At 46.0% G+C, this 18,264-nt stretch overlaps 1 protein-coding gene across 1 annotated transcript in view; it reads right to left on the bottom strand.

Moving 5' to 3' along the window:
• NDFIP1 (Nedd4 family interacting protein 1) overlaps nt 1-7,765 on the bottom strand; it is a 31,996-nt gene extending 24,231 nt beyond the window's left edge. Inside the window, exon 1 of the mRNA XM_084637729.1 lies at nt 7,470-7,765. Within this exon, the coding sequence (XP_084493855.1) occupies nt 7,470-7,514 (45 nt within the window). The 5' untranslated portion in view covers nt 7,515-7,765. The remainder of the gene's footprint in view (nt 1-7,469) is intronic.
• Nucleotides 7,766-18,264: the final 10,499 nt, after the last annotated feature.

Below are 18,264 nucleotides of genomic sequence, written 5' to 3'. Positions count from 1 at the left end.
TTAACTGTTTTTTATTGTAGATAATTTTGTGCCCAATTTTATGTCCATTGATTTTAATGAGAGTTGTGGCCCAAAGCTACTCACATTAATGTAACAGGAAGTTTTTTGCCATTCACTTAAATGAGAACAGGATCAAGCACCACAGCCCTGATCCTGCAATTTGATACATGTAAGTGAACCTCTGTAAGGCTCCACCCACACGGATAACATAGAATCATCTGTGGCCTTGTCTCAAAGGACAAAATGGGTGTTTTCTTCAACACTGTTTGCTCAACTGAGTTAATTTAATGCAACTGAAAAGCCATCTTAACACTCATTAAGACACAGGCTAGGTGTTTGTCTACACATGGAGCGTTCTTAACTCCGTAAGTGGACACACTTATTCCAGAATAAGAGTGCCTTGGTCCTGTTTTGCTTTGTTCCAGAATGAGTGCCTTGTTCATAGGTTAAGCAAAACAGGAACAAGGTACTCTTATTCTGGAATAAAGCGTGTCCACCCATGGAGCTGCTCAGGAATAGCTACTGCACTTGAAATTCGCACCCTACCTTAATCCGAAACAACTTTCAAATGTAGACAAGCCCTCCGACCTTCGGGTACATATATACAGAAAAAGCCGTGCACGAGTCAACCACCTAAGCAAGCTTGAATCCAGCAAGCACAGGTAACAATAACTATGAAGACAGTGCAGCGCAGGCGAGCCAAGTACATACCTAGGGTCCGTGCTGGACTTCTACTCCCCGTACTGAAGCCAATATTGTTACTCATGCTAGCTGGATCATTCAAGGCGCCACCCTGCATGGTAAGGCACATGACAGGCCTCTTCACTCCCCTCTATCTAACTCAACTGAGCTAACAAGAGTGAGGAAGAAATAAAAAGCACCCAGGCCCCTTGGAAATTTCATGCCATCAAAACTTCACCTAAATGACAAAAGTAGATTTACCGATCACATCCACTAACTGCAAGAGTTAAATAACAAGGAAATGAATAGTTGTGGACATAATAAATCTAACTGTGCCCACACAATAAAGCATAAAATAAACATGTCCTTTGCATTTGTTTTCATGCCTTAGCAATTAAAACCTCACTTCAACTGGAAAACTGAATATAACCTTAACTACGGAGTTGCTACTGATAACCTTTATATTTACTTACAATTTCTAAAGACTGCTGGATCTTCCCAGATTAGGTACAGCTACACTGCAATAAAAGACCTGGGGCGCGCCCCTGGGCTAAAAATTGCAGCACAGTCATTCAGGCTTGGGCTGGAGTGCAGGCTCTGAAACCATAGGGGAGGTGGGCCTCAGAGCCCAGACTCCAGCTTGAGCATCTACACTGCAATTTTTAGCCCTGCAGCTGAAACCTGAGTCAATTGACCAGGGCTCTGAGATTCAGTGCCACAGGGTTTTTGCAGTGTAGACATAACCTCACCCTGAGCCACTCCAGAGGCTGGAGAGGCCCTCAGCATAACTTAAGACAGCCCTAGAAGCCTGTCTAAATTATGGCAGCTTCATGGGGCTCCCCTATGGGACACAGTGCTACCGAAAATTTCCACAGCACTGTGTGCTATGGGCTCATTCCCAACACATCCCTCCCACTTCAGCCCTCCTCTGGCATGTCCCCTATGCCACATCTTATGAGGGGGGTCCCTGAAAGACCGCCTGAAGCTGTCTTCCGCAGTTACCCTGGCCAGCTCCTGTAAGCTGCTCCAGCCCCTTTTCTCTAACATAAAGGAGATGGAGTGGGGTTGAGGATCTCACCATATATGACTTAAATCTATTGAAGAAATACAGCAGATTCTGAGCCTAGTGAAAAAACAATAACCATATAAAGCAGAATATACATGATTAGATGAATTGTTGCATCACTTTGACAGCACAAGCATATACTATTTTTTATCAGTATCATCTCATATTTGAGCCAATCACAATGCTTAAAAATGCCTAAAGATTAGCTTTTTTTTTAAATCAAAATCAAACACGATTTTTAGGTTTCTCTTATTGGTGAAGTGACTTGGCCTCCAATCGTGCACCAAGACAGGGCTCCTGGCGGATACAGGGGCCTGCACACAGTTCTCAGTAGAGGATCAGTACTGGGAAAGAGGATAGATTTTTTTTTTTTTCTTACACTGAATTTTACCATTCGTTCCTGTTGTCTTTAGGATATCTAGACAAACCCATTTTTTCTGAAACAATAACTGAAAATAACTTCCTGTTTTTGGAAGAAACACTCTCTTAAAAACATTTTACACATGTGAGTCGTCCCATGACTCAATGGGGTTGTTTAGGTGCATAAAATTCAGCACATGCCTAAGTGTTTGCAGGAGTGGGGCTTAAATTACCATACTGTCCAGGATAATACATCTAAACCCCTTATGGACTTGCCATGGACCAGCCAGTAATTCACCATTGCTATTATACAATCTGAAACCCACTGACAAATTAAAATTAAGAAAAATGTTAAAAGCAGGATTTCCACCCTCCTCTACCCTTTCATAATCCTGTAGTTTAAAAAATTAAGTGTGTGATTTTGAGGTATGAGCCTGTTCTATGGGTTGCTTTCTGGGAGCACAGTTTGTCAGTTGACCAGTTCCTGAAATTAAATATATCCACTGTGGTTATTAACTCAGGGCTATATTTCATGTCATAGTCACAAGTGACTGATTCTGATTCACTGTTGTCATTACAATACATAGCAATATGGAATAAAATTGATTTAAGTTTGACATCTTTAGTGTTAGAAAATGATTCTCCTCATCCTTTCTACAGCTAAATGTCAGCTATGCATCTTTATTTTCATAGCATACGCTTTTGGAGCAAGACAGGCTACAGCATACCAATCAATCCAATAACAACATATTTTTTTAAGAGAAGAAAAGAAGAACGGAGGAACTAAGCTTTTTCCCCCTCTTTCTTGCATGTCCCTTAGGGTCCTGAACTCCAATTACATTTACTCTCAAAGATTCTGTATTGTGACAGCCTTTTCATGGTACCTTCCATTTTCTGATGCTCTTTTTGGAGCAGTGACTATCTTTCTAATCTGTAAAATACCAGGAATACTACAGCACCATAGTAACAACAACCCTGTTATGTGCATGGTTAAGAGGTTAGCAGGACCTGGCAAAATGACAGCTTTGATCTCTTTACAGAGAACAGTATAATGTCATTCTTATCAGTCAGAGCGGTAACTAAAGAGTAATACAATATTCTCCTTCTAGGGAGCAGCATGCTTCCTCCCCATATACCCGTATGGGCTCAGGACCCAAGACCAGAATTTGAATCCTTCTGTAACACAGACTATGGCTTCACTAGAAACACTGCACCAGCACAGAGGCAGCACTACATACTGAGCCACTACAGCACTTCCGTGTAGACACCCACGACACCAGGGGTGGGCAAACTTTTTGGCCCAAGGGCCACATCAGGGTTGCAAAACTGTATGGAGGGCCGAGTAGGGAAGGCTGTGCTTCCCCAAACAGCCTGGCCCCCGCCCCTATCTGCCCCCTCCCACTTCCCGCCCCCCTCAGAACCCCCGACCCATCCAACCCACCCTGCTCCTTATTCCCTGACTGCCCCCTCCCAGGACCCCCCCCATCCAACCCCCCTCCCCCACTCCCTGTCCCCTAACTGCCCTAACCCCTATCCCCCCCCAGCCCCCGAGAGGCCCCCCAGGACTCCCATGCCTATCTAACCCCCCCGTTCCCCATCCCCTGACCACCTGCCCCCCAGAACCCCTGACCCATCCAACCCCCCCCCGTCCCCTGACTGCCCCAACCCCTATACACACCCCCGACCCCTGACAGGCCCCCTGGGACTCCCATGCCTATCCAACCCGCCCCGCTCCCCATCCCCAGAACCTCCGCCCCATCCAACTGCTCCCTGTCCCCTCATTGCCCCTGGGACCTCCTGCCCCTTGTCTAATGCCCCCACTCCCTGTCCCCTTACCATGCCACTCAGAGTGGCAGGACTGGCTTATTGGAAAGCCTGGGAGGTGGGTGGGTGCAAGCCGTGCTGCATGCACGGCGGCGTGGCTGCGGGGGAGTGGGAGAGCAGGGGAGGAGCTGGGGGCTAGCGTCCCCGGCCAGGAGCTCAAGGGCTGGGCTGGACGGTCCTGCAGGCTGGATGTGGCCTGCAGGCCGTAGTTTGCCCACCTCTGAATTACAGCGATGTCAGGTTCTCCAATTTCTGGAGTGAAGCCACTTCCCTGGGAGACGGTAGCTAAGTTGATGGAAGAATTCTTCTGTGGACCTAGCTATCTAAATCAGGGGCTAGGTTGGCTTAACTATGTCTCTCAAGGGTGTGGATTTTTCACACCTCTGAGCGAAGTAGCTCGGTCGACCTGACTTCTTTGTGTAGAATGGGCCACACTCTGGCTATGTCTACACTACGGGTGCTACAACGGCACAGCTATGTAGACACTTCCTACAGTGACAGAAGGGGGTTTTTCAATTGCTGTGTGTAATCCACCTCCCTGATTCTTCCATCAGCCTAGAACTGTCTGCACTATGGTGCTTCTTCACATCCCTGAGCCTCGCACCTACGCTGATCTGAATTTTAAGTGTAGACCCGGCTTCTGACTCTCAGAGGCGACATACAGACTAATGTTTAAATACTTTGGGATCCTGAGATAGAAAGTGCTACAGAAGTGAAAATATTAGCGTAAGAAGTTTGGGGTGGAGGGAGTTAAGCCTTTTTAAATATCTGAGACCAAAAAAAAGACTGAAAACTTTCTTAATGGTGAAAACACTTAAAATCTAAAAATATATATTATATATATTAAAAGACTAAATAGAGCTTTATCTAGCTTCTAGACATACATAAAAAACTCTAACTACAGAGTTGAGAATAATCATGAAAAATGTAATCCTAATGGGAAATCATTTTGAAAGTTTAAAGCACTCTGAAAAGAGAAAGTGATGCTTTGGTTTAGTATCTACAGCTTATTACATTGTCATGGTAGTGACACTATAATAAGTAGTAGATAGTAAATATTTCATATAAATTCATTCTTTCCTCAAAAAATCTAATAGGCTTTTCACTGCCCGTACTGTTGGTTTACTTTCTGCACTTCACTTAGCTAGAACAATTAAGACCAGACAGTTTACTTTCCTAGTTCTGATGCACTAGCACAATGATGCAATATTTGAATTACAAATGCAGGAGAATGTTTAAATTCAAAATAAAGCATTATTTTAATTAGAAATATTTTACTGACAGTAAAACCATTAATTTAATTTCGGGTTTGGTAATTTTCAATACCCGCACACATGAGAAACCTTTATTTTGGAGACTATTTCAGATAGGCCCTTAAAACAACAAAACAAAATTTAAAAAATTATCAAAAGGAAACCTTCTAGCAAGCTCAGGCAGACCCTGGGTCTGCACTGCATAGACAGGAAGAGAAGATAAATACTGTGTGAAACCAAAACTGAAACTAACAGAAACTATGTACATCAGTGGTATGTATGTGCGCCCGCGGACTGACAAGGGAGCCCGGCTGCCAGACAACCAGCCGCGGAAATGCCACACTCTTCTGGAAACATGAATATGTTATAGCAACAGAAAGGTTGGGGACCACTGATATACAGAATCAAAAGATTTTTTGTAATGCTTTTATACTGATCACAATTATTCTCCTTTGTTTAAAGTAATTAAGGCCCCAACTCTACATGTTAGAATGTGTGTATGTGAGGGTCCACTCGTACTGTCAGTTGCAGGACTGAGGCCTTTGTCTGTCTCGTTTAGAGTTATGTGTCTTCAAATATTTTGCTAGACACATGGTCCAAGCCATATACATTGCCTTGCCACAGAAAGCCTGAATCATGTGGAGTGAGGGGATGGAATTCAGCTTCCCAATATGTGGGCAGACTGTGGGGCTCCACTTCAGCTTCTTTATTGTTAATAATAATTATTTGTGTATCACAAACAATATGCTCAGATAAGGAAAGTTTCTGCCCAGATGTAAAAGGAAATCTAGAAGAGGGAAAAACAGAAATTTAAAAAAGATTAACTCTGCTTACGGACATTGAAGAAGAAAGTAGTTTTTAGGAAATATCAGAATAAGATAGCAGCCCTGACGAGTGGGAGATCATTAAATGCAGTAGCTTGCAACGTGGAATTACACATAGACAATTAAGGCCCTGAGAACTGGGATTGGGAGATCATTAAATGCAGTAGCTGCAACATGGAACTACACACAGACAACTAAGAAAGAAAGAAAATTAGCTGAACATCAAGACTAGCAAGATCACTTTAAGTGCAGATCCATCCATTGTTGCGCCCACGTCTCCCCCCGTCTGCAGCCAATGGCCAATTTCATACCAGTCTACAGAGAACTTCCATTTGATCCATCACAGAACAGGCACCAAGCACTGTGTGGCTGCTCGACTCATGCCCATCTTCCCAGGCAGAGCTCAAATGGCATGCAAAACCTTATTCTGACCCTCTGTGCTTGGATAAGTTTATATGTCACATACATTATATTATCTCAACAACATACATCTGAATTCCCAAAATTAGGGGTTTTAGTTTAGAACTCTTCTATCCAAAAGACCTATTATGGAGAAGGTGCTTTAACCCGTCAGCTACAGTGAAAAGTCCAAAACACCCAAATAAATGTTACATCTTCGGTTTAGTTTACTCCTGATTGAATGCTATTATCAGCACCGGGCAAATTCCTCCCATTAAATGATACTGATGCTAAGACAGGATTCTGCTATACTAAGACACATCAGACACCCACCCACCCCCATTCCCCTTGTACACTCCCCCAGGCAGTACTGTGTGTGCATGCAATGCCCCCAGGCGCAGTGAAGCCCCCACAGTGTATCTTGTGATCACACTGCTGAGCGTGGCCTAGCTGATTTTGTGCAGATTTTCATGCCCGCTTGGCTGGGCTGCATTATGGCCAGGACTTCTGTTCCCGGAGGCTGATGTCCAGTTGTTCCCCCAACCTGTAATTGTAGGCGTGCCATGGGCTCTTAGCCAAGGGACAGGCATTGGCTTTTTGAAGGGGGGTTTACAATCCACACCGTAGTTTTCCTTGGATGGTCTCCCGAGCCCAGGCTCTAGGGCGGGTCTCCCGGGCCCCTCCACCCACCGGCGGCCCAGGCTGCAAGTGGCAGGGAGCTGCCAGGGGCAGGAGGAGCGGCCCGGGGAGCCGTGTGTCGCCCTGGGTGCTCGCGGCCCCACGCCCACTGCAGGGGCGGCAGATTCGCGCTGGCCCAGGGCTTGGGGTGCCCGGCAGAGCCCTGGGGAGGCGGGGCGGGCCTGGCTGGCTGTGGGGGTCACCCCCCCACCCCCCGCGGAGGAGGGGCTCTGCTCCCCGCCCCACACCGGGTCCCACGTCCCCACCGCGGCCGCTCCCTACCTCGGCCGGGGCGGGGGAATCGGCTCTCCCCGGAGCCCCATCAGCCCAGCCGTGCGGCCTAGAAAGCCGCGGCGCTCGCGTACCCGCCCTGCCGGGCCTCACCTGCTGGTAGCGGCCACTGCTGGGCTCGGCGGCCGCCGCCGCCATGGCGCTGGAGAGGGAGTGTCAGGCGGAGAGAAGAGACCGGGCGGAGGCCCCGCGGGGCTGGCTGGGGTCGGAGGGCCCAAAGACGAGTCGGGGCGGCTCCGGAGGCGGCGCGGCTCCGCTCAGACCTCCCCCCCTCCCCGCCGGCCTCCCACACTGAGTGGGCGCTGCCTGCCCCTGCTGCGGCTGGAAGCGGAGGATCGCAAGCGCAGCGCTGCCGGGTCCCCGGCTGCAGCCTGCTCAGCTCCCACCGCTTCCCTTCCCCCCGCTGCTGTCACACTCCCTCCCTCCTCCCTCGCTGGCCCGGCCCTGGCGCCTCTCCTGGCTCACTCCTGAGCCCGGGGGCCATCCCTCACACCTGCCCTCAGCCACGAGTCAGCTCGATACTGATTGCGGTTAATCGGTACAAAGGGGAACGAAGGGGCATTCCCAGTTTCCCACCTTCTGCAGGAGCCAAGCACTTTCCTAAGGGTCGGCAGTGTGGAGCCTTCTGAAATTGGTGCCTTGTGCTGTCTGACACCCTGGTGTCATGTCATGTCATACTAGATCCATCCTAGGGCCGGATCCTACAAACCCATTCCAAGCCTTAGCATTTCCCATTTTTTTAACAACTGACTGACCACCAGTTAACGAATTGGGAGTAGCTAAATTAATCCCTATTAAATCATCTTTAGGCTGATGCTGTCCTGATTAACCAGAACTCATTAATACGGCGACCAGATGTCCCGATTTTAAAGGGACAGTCCGAATATTTGGGGCTTTGTCTTATATAGGCACCTATTACCCCCCACTCCTGTCCCCATTTTTCACACTTGCTGTTTGGTCACCCTACTCATTACCATACACTACAGCTGCCTGGAGAAAAGGACCATATCTTTTCATATTGTTGTACAGAAATTACCACAATAAAAACTCAATTCCAATAGGGGCAGCTACATGGAACAACAATAATAATATCAATAGTTTAATCATTAGTATTGGCAAAATATTTGTTTAGGAGCTGTCCTTGTCACAGTCTGGTCCAGCCCTACCCTCCAAACAGGCATCATTTGTTGTTAAGTAATACAACTGCTGAATCCGACATGCTGCTAAGCATGGATGGTTATAAACTGTTCAGAAAGGACAGGCAGGGCAGAAAAGGTGGGGGAGTAGCACTGTATGTAAGGGAGCAGTATGACTGCTCAGAGCTCCGGTACGAAACTGCAGAAAAACCTGAGTGTCTCTGGATTAAGTTTAGAAGTGTGTGCAACAAGAGTGATGTAGTGGTGGGAGTCTGCTATAGACCACCGGACCAGGGGGATGAGGTGGATGAGGCTTTCTTCCGGCAGCTCACGGAAGCTACTAGATCGCACGCCCTGATTCTCATGGGTGACTTTAATTTTCCTGATATCTGCTGGGAGAGCAATACAGCGGTGCATAGACAATCCAGGAAGTTTTTGGAAAGCGTAGGGGACAATTTCCTGGCGCAAGTGCTAGAGGAGCCAACTAGGGGGGGGGCGCTTTTCTTGACCTGCTGCTCACAAACCGGGTAGAATTAGTGGGGGAAGCAAAAGTGGATGGGAATCTGGGAGGCAGTGACCATGAGTTGGTTGAGTTCAGGATCCTGACGCAGGGAAGAAAGGTAAGCAGCAGGATACGGACCCTGGACTTCAGGAAAGCAGACTTCGACTCCCTCAGGGAACAGATGGTCAGGATCCCCTGGGGGACTAACTTAAAGGGGAAAGGAGTCCAGGAGAGCTGGCTGTATTTCAAGGAATTCCTGTTGAGGTTACAGGGACAAACCATCCCGATGAGTCGAAAGAATAGTAAATATGGCAGGCAACCAGCTTGGCTTAATGGTGAAATCCTAGCGGATCTTAAACATAAAAAAGAAGCTTACAAGAAGTGGAAGGTTGGACATATGACCAAGGAAGAGTATAAAAATATTGCTCGGGCATGTAGGAATGATATCAGGAGGGCCAAATCACACCTGGAGCTGCAGCTAGCCAGAGATGTTAAGAGTAACAAGAAGGGTTTCTTCAGGTATGTTGGCAACAAGAAGAAAGCCAAGGAAAGTGTGGGCCCCTTACTGAATGAGGGAGGCAACCTAGTGACAGAGGATGTGGAAAAAGCTAATGTACTCAATGCTTTTTTTGCCTCTGTTTTCACTAACAAGGTCAGCTCCCAGACTGCTGCGCTGGGCATCACAAAATGGGGAAGAGATGGCCAGCCCTCTGTGGAGATAGAGGTGGTTAGGGACTATTTAGAAAAGCTGGACGTACACAAGTCCATGGGGCCGGACGAGTTGCATCCGAGAGTGCTGAAGGAATTGGCGGCTGTGATTGCAGAGCCATTGGCCATTATCTTTGAAAACTCGTGGCGAACCGGGGAAGTCCCGGATGACTGGAAAAAGGCTAATGTAGTGCCAATCTTTAAAAAAGGGAAGAAGGAGGATCCTGGGAACTACAGGCCAGTCAGCCTCACCTCAGTCCCTGGAAAAATCATGGAGCAGGTCCTCAAAGAACCAATCCTGAAGCACTTGCATGAGAGGAAAGTGATCAGGAACAGCCAGCATGGATTCACCAAGGGAAGGTCATGCCTGACTAATCTAATCGCCTTTTATAATGAGATTACTGGTTCTGTGGATGAAGGGAAAGCAGTGGATGTATTGTTTCTTGACTTTAGCAAAGCTTTTGACACGGTCTCCCACAGTATTCTTGTCAGCAAGTTAAGGAAGTATGGGCTGGATGAATGCACTATAAGGTGGGTAGAAAGCTGGCTAGATTGTCGGGCTCAACGGGTAGTGATCAATGGCTCCATGTCTAGTTGGCAGCCGGTATCAAGTGGAGTGCCCCAAGGGTCGGTCCTGGGGCCGGTTTTGTTCAATATCTTCATAAATGATCTGGAGGATGGTGTGGATTGCACTCTCAGCAAATTTGTGGATGATACTAAACTGGGAGGAGTGGTAGATACGCTGGAGGGGAGGGATAGGATACAGAAGGACCTAGACAAATTGGAGGATTGGGCCAAAAGAAATCTGATGAGGTTCAATAAGGATAAGTGCAGGGTCCTGCACTTAGGACGGAAGAACCCAATGCACAGCTACAGACTAGGGATCGAATGGCTAGGCAGCAGTTCTGCGGAAAAGGACCTAGGGGTGACAGTGGACGAGAAGCTGGATATGAGTCAGCAGTGTGCCCTTGTTGCTAAGAAGGCCAATGGCATTTTGGGATGTATAAGTAGGGACATAGCGAGCAGATCGAGGGACGTGATCGTCCCCCTCTATTCGACATTGGTGAGGCCTCATCTGGAGTACTGTGTCCAGTTTTGGGCCCCACACTACAAGAAGGATGTGGATAAATTGGAGAGAGTCCAGCGAAGGGCAACAAAAATGATTAGGGGTCTGGAACACATGACTTATGAGGAGAGGCTGAGGGAGCTGGGATTGGTTAGCCTGCAGAAGAGAAGAATGAGGGGGGATTTGATAGCTGCTTTCAACTACCTGAAAGGGGGTTCCAAAGAGGATGGCTCTAGACTGTTCTCAATGGTAGCAGATGACAGAACGAGGAGTAATGGTCTCAAGTTGCAGTGGGGGAGGTTTAGATTGGATATTAGGAAAAACTTTTTCACTAACAGGGTGGTGAAACACTGGAATGCGTTACCTAGGGAGGTGGTAGAATCTCCTTCCTTAGAGGTTTTTAAGGTCAGGCTTGACAAAGCCCTGGCTGGGATGATTTAACTGGGAATTGGTCCTGCTTCGAGCAGGGGGTTGGACTAGATGACCTTCTGGGGTCCCTTCCAACCCTGATATTCTATGATTCTATGATTCCCTGGGTATGGGTAGCGACTGATCACCGTTCCTAGCTCTTGGTTTCCTTGACACACTCCCCAGATGCAGACCCCATGTCTGCCACACTTTTTGGTCAATGGGACCTTAGAGTCCAGCCCCCTAGACCTGGAACCACTGCCTCAGCCCTCCCAATACCACAACTTGCTTCAACAGGTTCTCTGCAGCCTGGCCACGTGAGTTCTGGTTTTCCTAGTTTCACCTTTCAGGAACAGCGTGGCAGTAAAGCAAGGAACACAGGCTTAGCAAAGGAACACACATCTACACTACAGAGACTATACTGACATAGCTCGGTGGTGTAGATACAATCTACACTGACAGAAGGGATTTTTCTGTCAGTGAAGAATTACCACCACCACCACCCCCCAACAAAGTTAGCTATGTTGATAACTGAAGACAGCTTCTGACATAACTATGTCTACTCTGGGTATTATGTTGGCATAGCTACATAGGTCAGGGTTGTGGCTTTTTTCCACACATGACACAGCTATGCCAATATAACTTTTCAGTGTAGACCAGGCCACGCACTTGTTCTTAAAAAGTACAGGGGAGTTACCAATCCATGGAAACCAACAAATTCCACAACATACCCCCGCTTCCCAGTCTGAGCTCATCACTTTTGTGAGGGGTATGGAGCAAGTCATTTACGGGTGGCAAAGTCCCTCCTGCCTCCACTAAATCCATCTGAGGCTTCAGTTTCTGGGGGCTAGTCTACACTTAAGTGCTACATTGGTGCAGCTGTACTGATGCAGCTGCGCCACTGTAATGTGTCTGGTGAAGACGCTTTATGCCTATGGGAGAGAGTTCTCCCATCAGCATTGTAATAAATCCACCTCCGCGAGAGGTGATAGCTATGTGGGCGGGAGAAGAGGAAGACGAGAGAGAGAGGAGTGAGCAGCGGGTGGGGGGATCTTGTGAGAGATGGTGGAGAGGAGCGGGTGGGGGGACCTCGGGGAGGGGGCAGAGAGGTGTGGGTGGCAGGCCATAGGGGAGTTGGTGGGAAGAGGTTGATGATGCATGGTCTTGAGGGGAAGAGGCTCAGTGGGGGTGGGGCCATGGTCCAGGAGGTAGTGCTCCCATCCCCACATTGCTCTCCTCTGTACAGTAGGCTTTGCGGAGGCTTTGCCAGAGTTCAGTTGTTTGATGGCTTTCATAACTTCCTCAACTGATGGAGGTAGGTCAAGATCCTCTTTGATGGGTTTCTCGGGTAAATGATCAAAGACATGTCAATCAACTGGTCTATTGAGTAGACTATTGAAGTGTTCAGCCCATCTCTGTACGATTCCCTCCTTGTCTTTAATGAGGGTTGTTCCATCTGCCGACTTCAAAGAGGCTGTGCCAGATTCAGGTGGTCCGTAGGCTGCTTTGAGAGAGTCAAAGAAGATCTTTGTGTTGTCTGTATCTGCATAATGTTGAACTTCTGCAGCTGTTCTCTCCCACCACTCATCCTGCATTCTCCGCGGTTCAGACTGGGCCTTGCTCTGTAGGTACTTACACCGATTTTTCTTTGAGATGGAAGTGAGTTCATTCTGCCATTCAACAAATGCTTTCTTCTTGTCACTTAGGAGTTTGGAAATGTCCTCATTGTTCTCATAGAACTAATCCTGTATACCCTTTTCTTTGGCCCCAGCACTGATTTAGCTGTGTCAATAATCATGTTTAAACTGGTTCCATTTTTCTGTTGGGTTACCAGTGATTGGCGGGCAGGAAAAATCTTGTCATTAAGTGACTGCTGAAACTGCACCTAATAGTTGGTATGCTTGAGTTTTGCTATGTTGAAGGCTATTGTATTAAGTTTGGGGTGCTTGAGCTGTGAAGGGACTACATGCAGGTTGAGCACTGCTCTTACCAATCTGTGGTCTGTCCAGCATTCTGCACCACGCATGGCTCTGGTAATTCTGACATTATGGATGTCTCATTAGCGGGTGATAACATAGTAGATCAGGTGCCATTGTTTGCACCATGGGTGCATGCATGTCATTTTATATTTATCATTTTGCCAAAAGATGGTGTTAGTGATGAGCAGACTGTGTTCTGCACATTTACCCAAGAGGAGGAGTCCGTTGCAGTTCATCTTTCCCATTCCATATTGTCCTATCACACCTCTCCAGTCTCTGTTGTCTTTACCAACTCTAACGTTGAAGTCTCCCAGCAGAATGAGCTTGTCATATGCAGGGGGGTTAATCTGATGATGGAGCCCAGGTCAAAGTAGACCTGCTCCTTTCCTCTGTGCTGGTCAGTGTAGGTGCATAGGCACTGATGATAGTGACATGCTGTAAAGGATTCAGGGAAATCGAATTTTCATGAGCCGTTCATTCAGGCCAACAGGAAGGCCAGGGAGTTGTTTCAGGAGAGACATTCTTATGGTAAACCCAGCTCTATGGATCCTGTCTTCATCCTCTGCTTCTCCTTTCCAAAACAAAGTGTAGTTGCCTCCTAGCTTACTGATGGAACCTTCTCCGGCCAGTCTAGTCACTCAGTGCTGCAATATCAATGTTATAGTGGGCAAGTTCTCTGGAAACAAGTGGTGTTCTTCTCTCAGGTCTTTGTGCATCACCTCTGTCCATAAGGGTGCAGATATTCCATGCTCCTAGAATGAGTCTTTTCTTCTGTTTTTGTACTGCTGTAGGATGATCTCCCAGCTACGGTAATCTGGCCAGATGTTATGCGGCAGGCAATGTTTAGGACACCTTTTCTAACCCCTTCCCTTAAAAAGGATGAGCAGTGCTATCCTAAAAAGGGCTATTTAGTCATCTAGGATGCTGCCGATTGCTGAATTACCTTCATGGCCGTTGAATCACAAACTCATTTCCTCCACCCAGTCTGCCAGAACAGCCTTTGCATGTTAGAGAAAGGCAGTTTTCCTATCTTGCCGAGGGTAAAAGACCCATCTGCTATCCTCACTCACCTCACATGGTTTAGCCTGCTTGTTGAAGTGGTTTATCAGGGTGTGGTCAGTGTCGCATGCAAACAGCTTCTTGGAGCCACAGGTGAGAGCTGGGTTTAGATGGGCCAAAGCAGAAGAACTACTCCCTAAGGAGCACAACATGTTCCTCCAACAGAGGTACTACCCCTCCCTAGTATCCCCCATGATTAAACTTCTGTTAAGAACCTAAGAGCAGCCATACAGGGTCAGACCAATGGTCCATCTAGCCCAATATCCTGTCTTCTGATAGTGGTCAATGCCATGTGCTTCAGAGGGAATGAAAAGAACAAGCAATCGTCAAGAGATCCATCATCCCCTGTCGTCCACTTTCAACTTCTGGCAAACAGTGGCTAGGGACACTCAGAGAATGTTGCATCCCTGCCAATCCTGGCTAATAGCCATTGATGGACCTATCCTCCAAGAACTTATCTAATTCTTTTTTGGCCTTCACAACATCTCCTGGCATAGAGATCAACAGGTTGACTCTGTTGTGTGAAGAAGTACTTCCTTCTGTGTGTTTTAAACCTGCTGCCTATTAATTTCATTGCGTGATTCCTCGTTTTTGTGTTATGTGAAGGAGTAAATAACATTTTCTTATTCACTTTCTTCACACCAGTCAAGATTTTCTAGATCTCTATCATATCCCCCCTCAGTCATCTCTTTTCTAAGCTGAAAAGTCCCAGTCTTTTTCATCTTTCCTCATACGGAAGTTATTCTGTACTCCTAGTAATTTTTGTTGCCCTTCTCTGTATCTTTTCCAATTCCAATATTTTTGCGGGATGGGGCGACCAGATCTGCACACAGTATTCAAGATGTGGGTGTACCATGGATTTACATAGAGGCATTATGATATTTTCTGTCCCATTATCTATCCCTTTCCTAATGCTTCCTAACAGTCTATTAACTTTTTTGACTGCTGCTGCACACTGAGCAGATGTTTTCAGACAACTATCCACAATGACTCCAAGATCCCTTTCTTGAGTGGTAAAGCTAATTTAGACCCCATCACTTTGTATGTATGGATGGGATTAGGTTTTCCAATGTGCGTTACTTTGCACTTGTCAACACTGATTTCATCTACCATTTTGTTGCCCAGTCTCCCAGTTTTGTGAGATCCCTTTGTAACTCTTCTTAGTCTGCTTTGGTCTTAACTATCTTGAGTAATTTTGTATCATCTGCAAATTTTGCCACCTCACTCTTTACCCCTTTTTCCAGATCATTTATCAGTATGTTGGACAGGATTGGTTCCAGTATAGACCCTGGGGGACACCATTAATTATCTCTCTCCATTCTGAAACCTTTCCATTTATTCCTACCCTTTGTTTCCTATCTTTTAACCCATTATTGATATATGAGAGGACCTTCCCTCTTATTCTGTGACTGCTTAGAGCCTTTGGTGAGGGATCTTGTCAAAGGCTTTCTGAAAGTCTAAGTACACTATATCCACTGGATGACCCTTGTTCACATGTTTGTTGACCCCCTAAAAGAATTCTAATAGGTTGGTGAGGCGTGATTTCCTGAGGCATGATTTCCCTTTACAAAAATCATGTTGACTCTTCCCAACAAATCATGTTCATCTATGTGTCTGATAGTTCTGTTCTTTACTATAATTTCAACCAATTTGCTTGGTACTGAAGTTAGGCTTACCGGCCTCTAATTGCTGGGATCGCCTCTGGAGCCTTTTTAAAAAATTTGTGTCACATTAGCTATAACTCCAGTCATCTGGTATAGAAGCTGATGTAAATGGGTATAGAAGCTGATGTAAATGATAGGTTACATACCACAGTTAATAGTTCTGCAATTTCATATTTAAGTTCCTTCAGAACTCTTGGGTGAATACCATCTGGTCCTGGTGACTTATTAAACTTTAATTTATCAAGTTGTTCCAAAACCTCCTCTAACTCTAATGACACTTCAATCTGGGACAGTTCCTCAGATTTGTCACCTAAAAAGAATGACTCAGGTGTGGGAATCTCCCTCACATCCTCTGCAGTGAAGACTGATACAAAGAATTCATTTTGTTTCTCTGCAATGGCCTTATCTTCCTTGAGTGCTCCTTCAGCACTTCAATCATCCAGCGGCCCCACTGATTGTTTAGCAGGCTTCCTGCTTCTGATGTACTTCTTTTTTTTTTGCTATTAGTTTTTGAGTTGCTCTTCAAATTCTTTTTTGGCCTGTCTAATTATACTTTTACACCTGACTTGCCAGAGTTCATGCTCCTGTCTATTTTCCTCAATAGGATTTAACTTCCAATTTTTAAAAGATGCCTTTTTGCCTCTAACCACTTCTTTTACTTTGGTGTTTAGCCGTGGTGGCACTTTTTTGGTCCTTTTACTATGTTTTTTTTAATTTGGGATATACATTTAATTAGAACCTCTACTATGGTCTTTTTAAAAGCTTTCTGTGCAGCTTGCAGGCATTTCACTTTTGGGACTGTATCTTTTAATTTGTTTAACTAGCTTCCTAATTTTTGTGTAGTTCCCCTTTCTGAAATTAAATGCTACTGTGGTGGGCTTCTTTGGTGTTATCCACCTCCCCCCCACTCCCCAGGGATGTTAAATTTAATTATAATATGGTTGCAATTACCACGCAGTTCAGCTATATTCACCAGATATATCTTGTACCAGATCCTGTGCTCCACTTAGGACTAAATCAAGAATTGCCTCTCCTCTTGTGGGTTCCAGGACAAGCTGCTCCAAGAAACAGTCATTTATGCTGTCAAGAAACATTATCTCTGCAGCCCGTACTGAGGTGACATTTACCATTTTAATATGGGGTTAGTTTAAATCCCCCATTATTATTGAGCTTTTTATTTTTATAGCCTCTCTGATCTCCCTGAGCATTTCACAGTCATCAACACCATCCGGGTAAGGTGGTTGGAAGTATATCCCTACTGCTATATTCTTATTATTCAAGCATGGAATTTCTATCCATAGGGATTTCATGGTACAGTGTGGTTCATTTAAGATTTTTACTACATTTGACTCTATGCTTTCTTTCACATATAGTGCCACTCCCCCATTCTATTCTGTCATTCCTATATATCTTGTACCCTAGTATTACCATTTTCCATTGATTATCATCATTCCACCAAGTTTCTATAATGCCCGTTATATCAATATCCTCATTTAATACCAGGCACTCAAGTTCACCCATCTTAGTATTTAGAATTCTAGCATTTGTATTAAGAACCTATAAATTTTGTCACTTTTTAGCTGTCTGCCTTCATGTGATGTAATTGAACGAGACTCCTTTTAATTTGACTGTTTCTCATCAGATCCTACCTAGGATACAAAGAATCCCCATTAATAGATCCTCCACTGAGGGATGTCTCTGTCCAAACCACATGCTCTTCCACACCTATTGGCTTTCCCCGAGTCCTTAGTTTAAAAACTCCTCTTTGACCTTTTTAATTTTACATGACAGCAATCTGATTCCATTTTGGTTCAGGTGGAACCCATCCTTCCTGTATAGGCTCTTCCTTTCCCAAAGGTTCCCCAGTTCCTAATAAATCTAAACCCCTCATCCCTACACAATTGTCTCATCCACCCATTGAGACACTGCAGTTCTGCCTGTCTAACTGGTCTTGCATGTGGAATTGGAAGCATTTCAGAGAATGCTACCGTGGAGGTCCTGGACTTCAACCTCTTACCTACCAGCCTAAATTTAGCCTCCAGGATCTGTCTCCTATATTTCCCTATGTCACTGATACCTACATGTATCACAATCACTGGCTCCTCCCCAGCACTGCATATAAGCATGTCTAGATGTCTTGAGAGATCTGCAATCATTGCACCCGGCCGGCAATTCACCATGCATTTCCCCCAGCTATCTATATTTCTAATGATCAAATCCCCCACTACTATTACCTGTCTCTTCCGAATAACTGGAGTTCCCTCCCCCGGAGAGGTATCCTAGTGCTAGTGGATACCATGACATCATCTGGAGGGAGGATGCCAACTATGGGATCGTTTCCTTCTATTCCACTTTGATATTCTCCT

Source organism: Lepidochelys olivacea, assembly GCF_965140295.1.
Source record: "Lepidochelys olivacea isolate rLepOli2 genome assembly, chromosome: 8".
In the NCBI taxonomy this organism is placed as follows: Eukaryota; Metazoa; Chordata; order Testudines; family Cheloniidae; genus Lepidochelys; species Lepidochelys olivacea.
The sequence above is the reverse complement of the archived record's forward strand: the minus strand, read 5'-3'. Positions and strand labels throughout refer to the sequence as shown.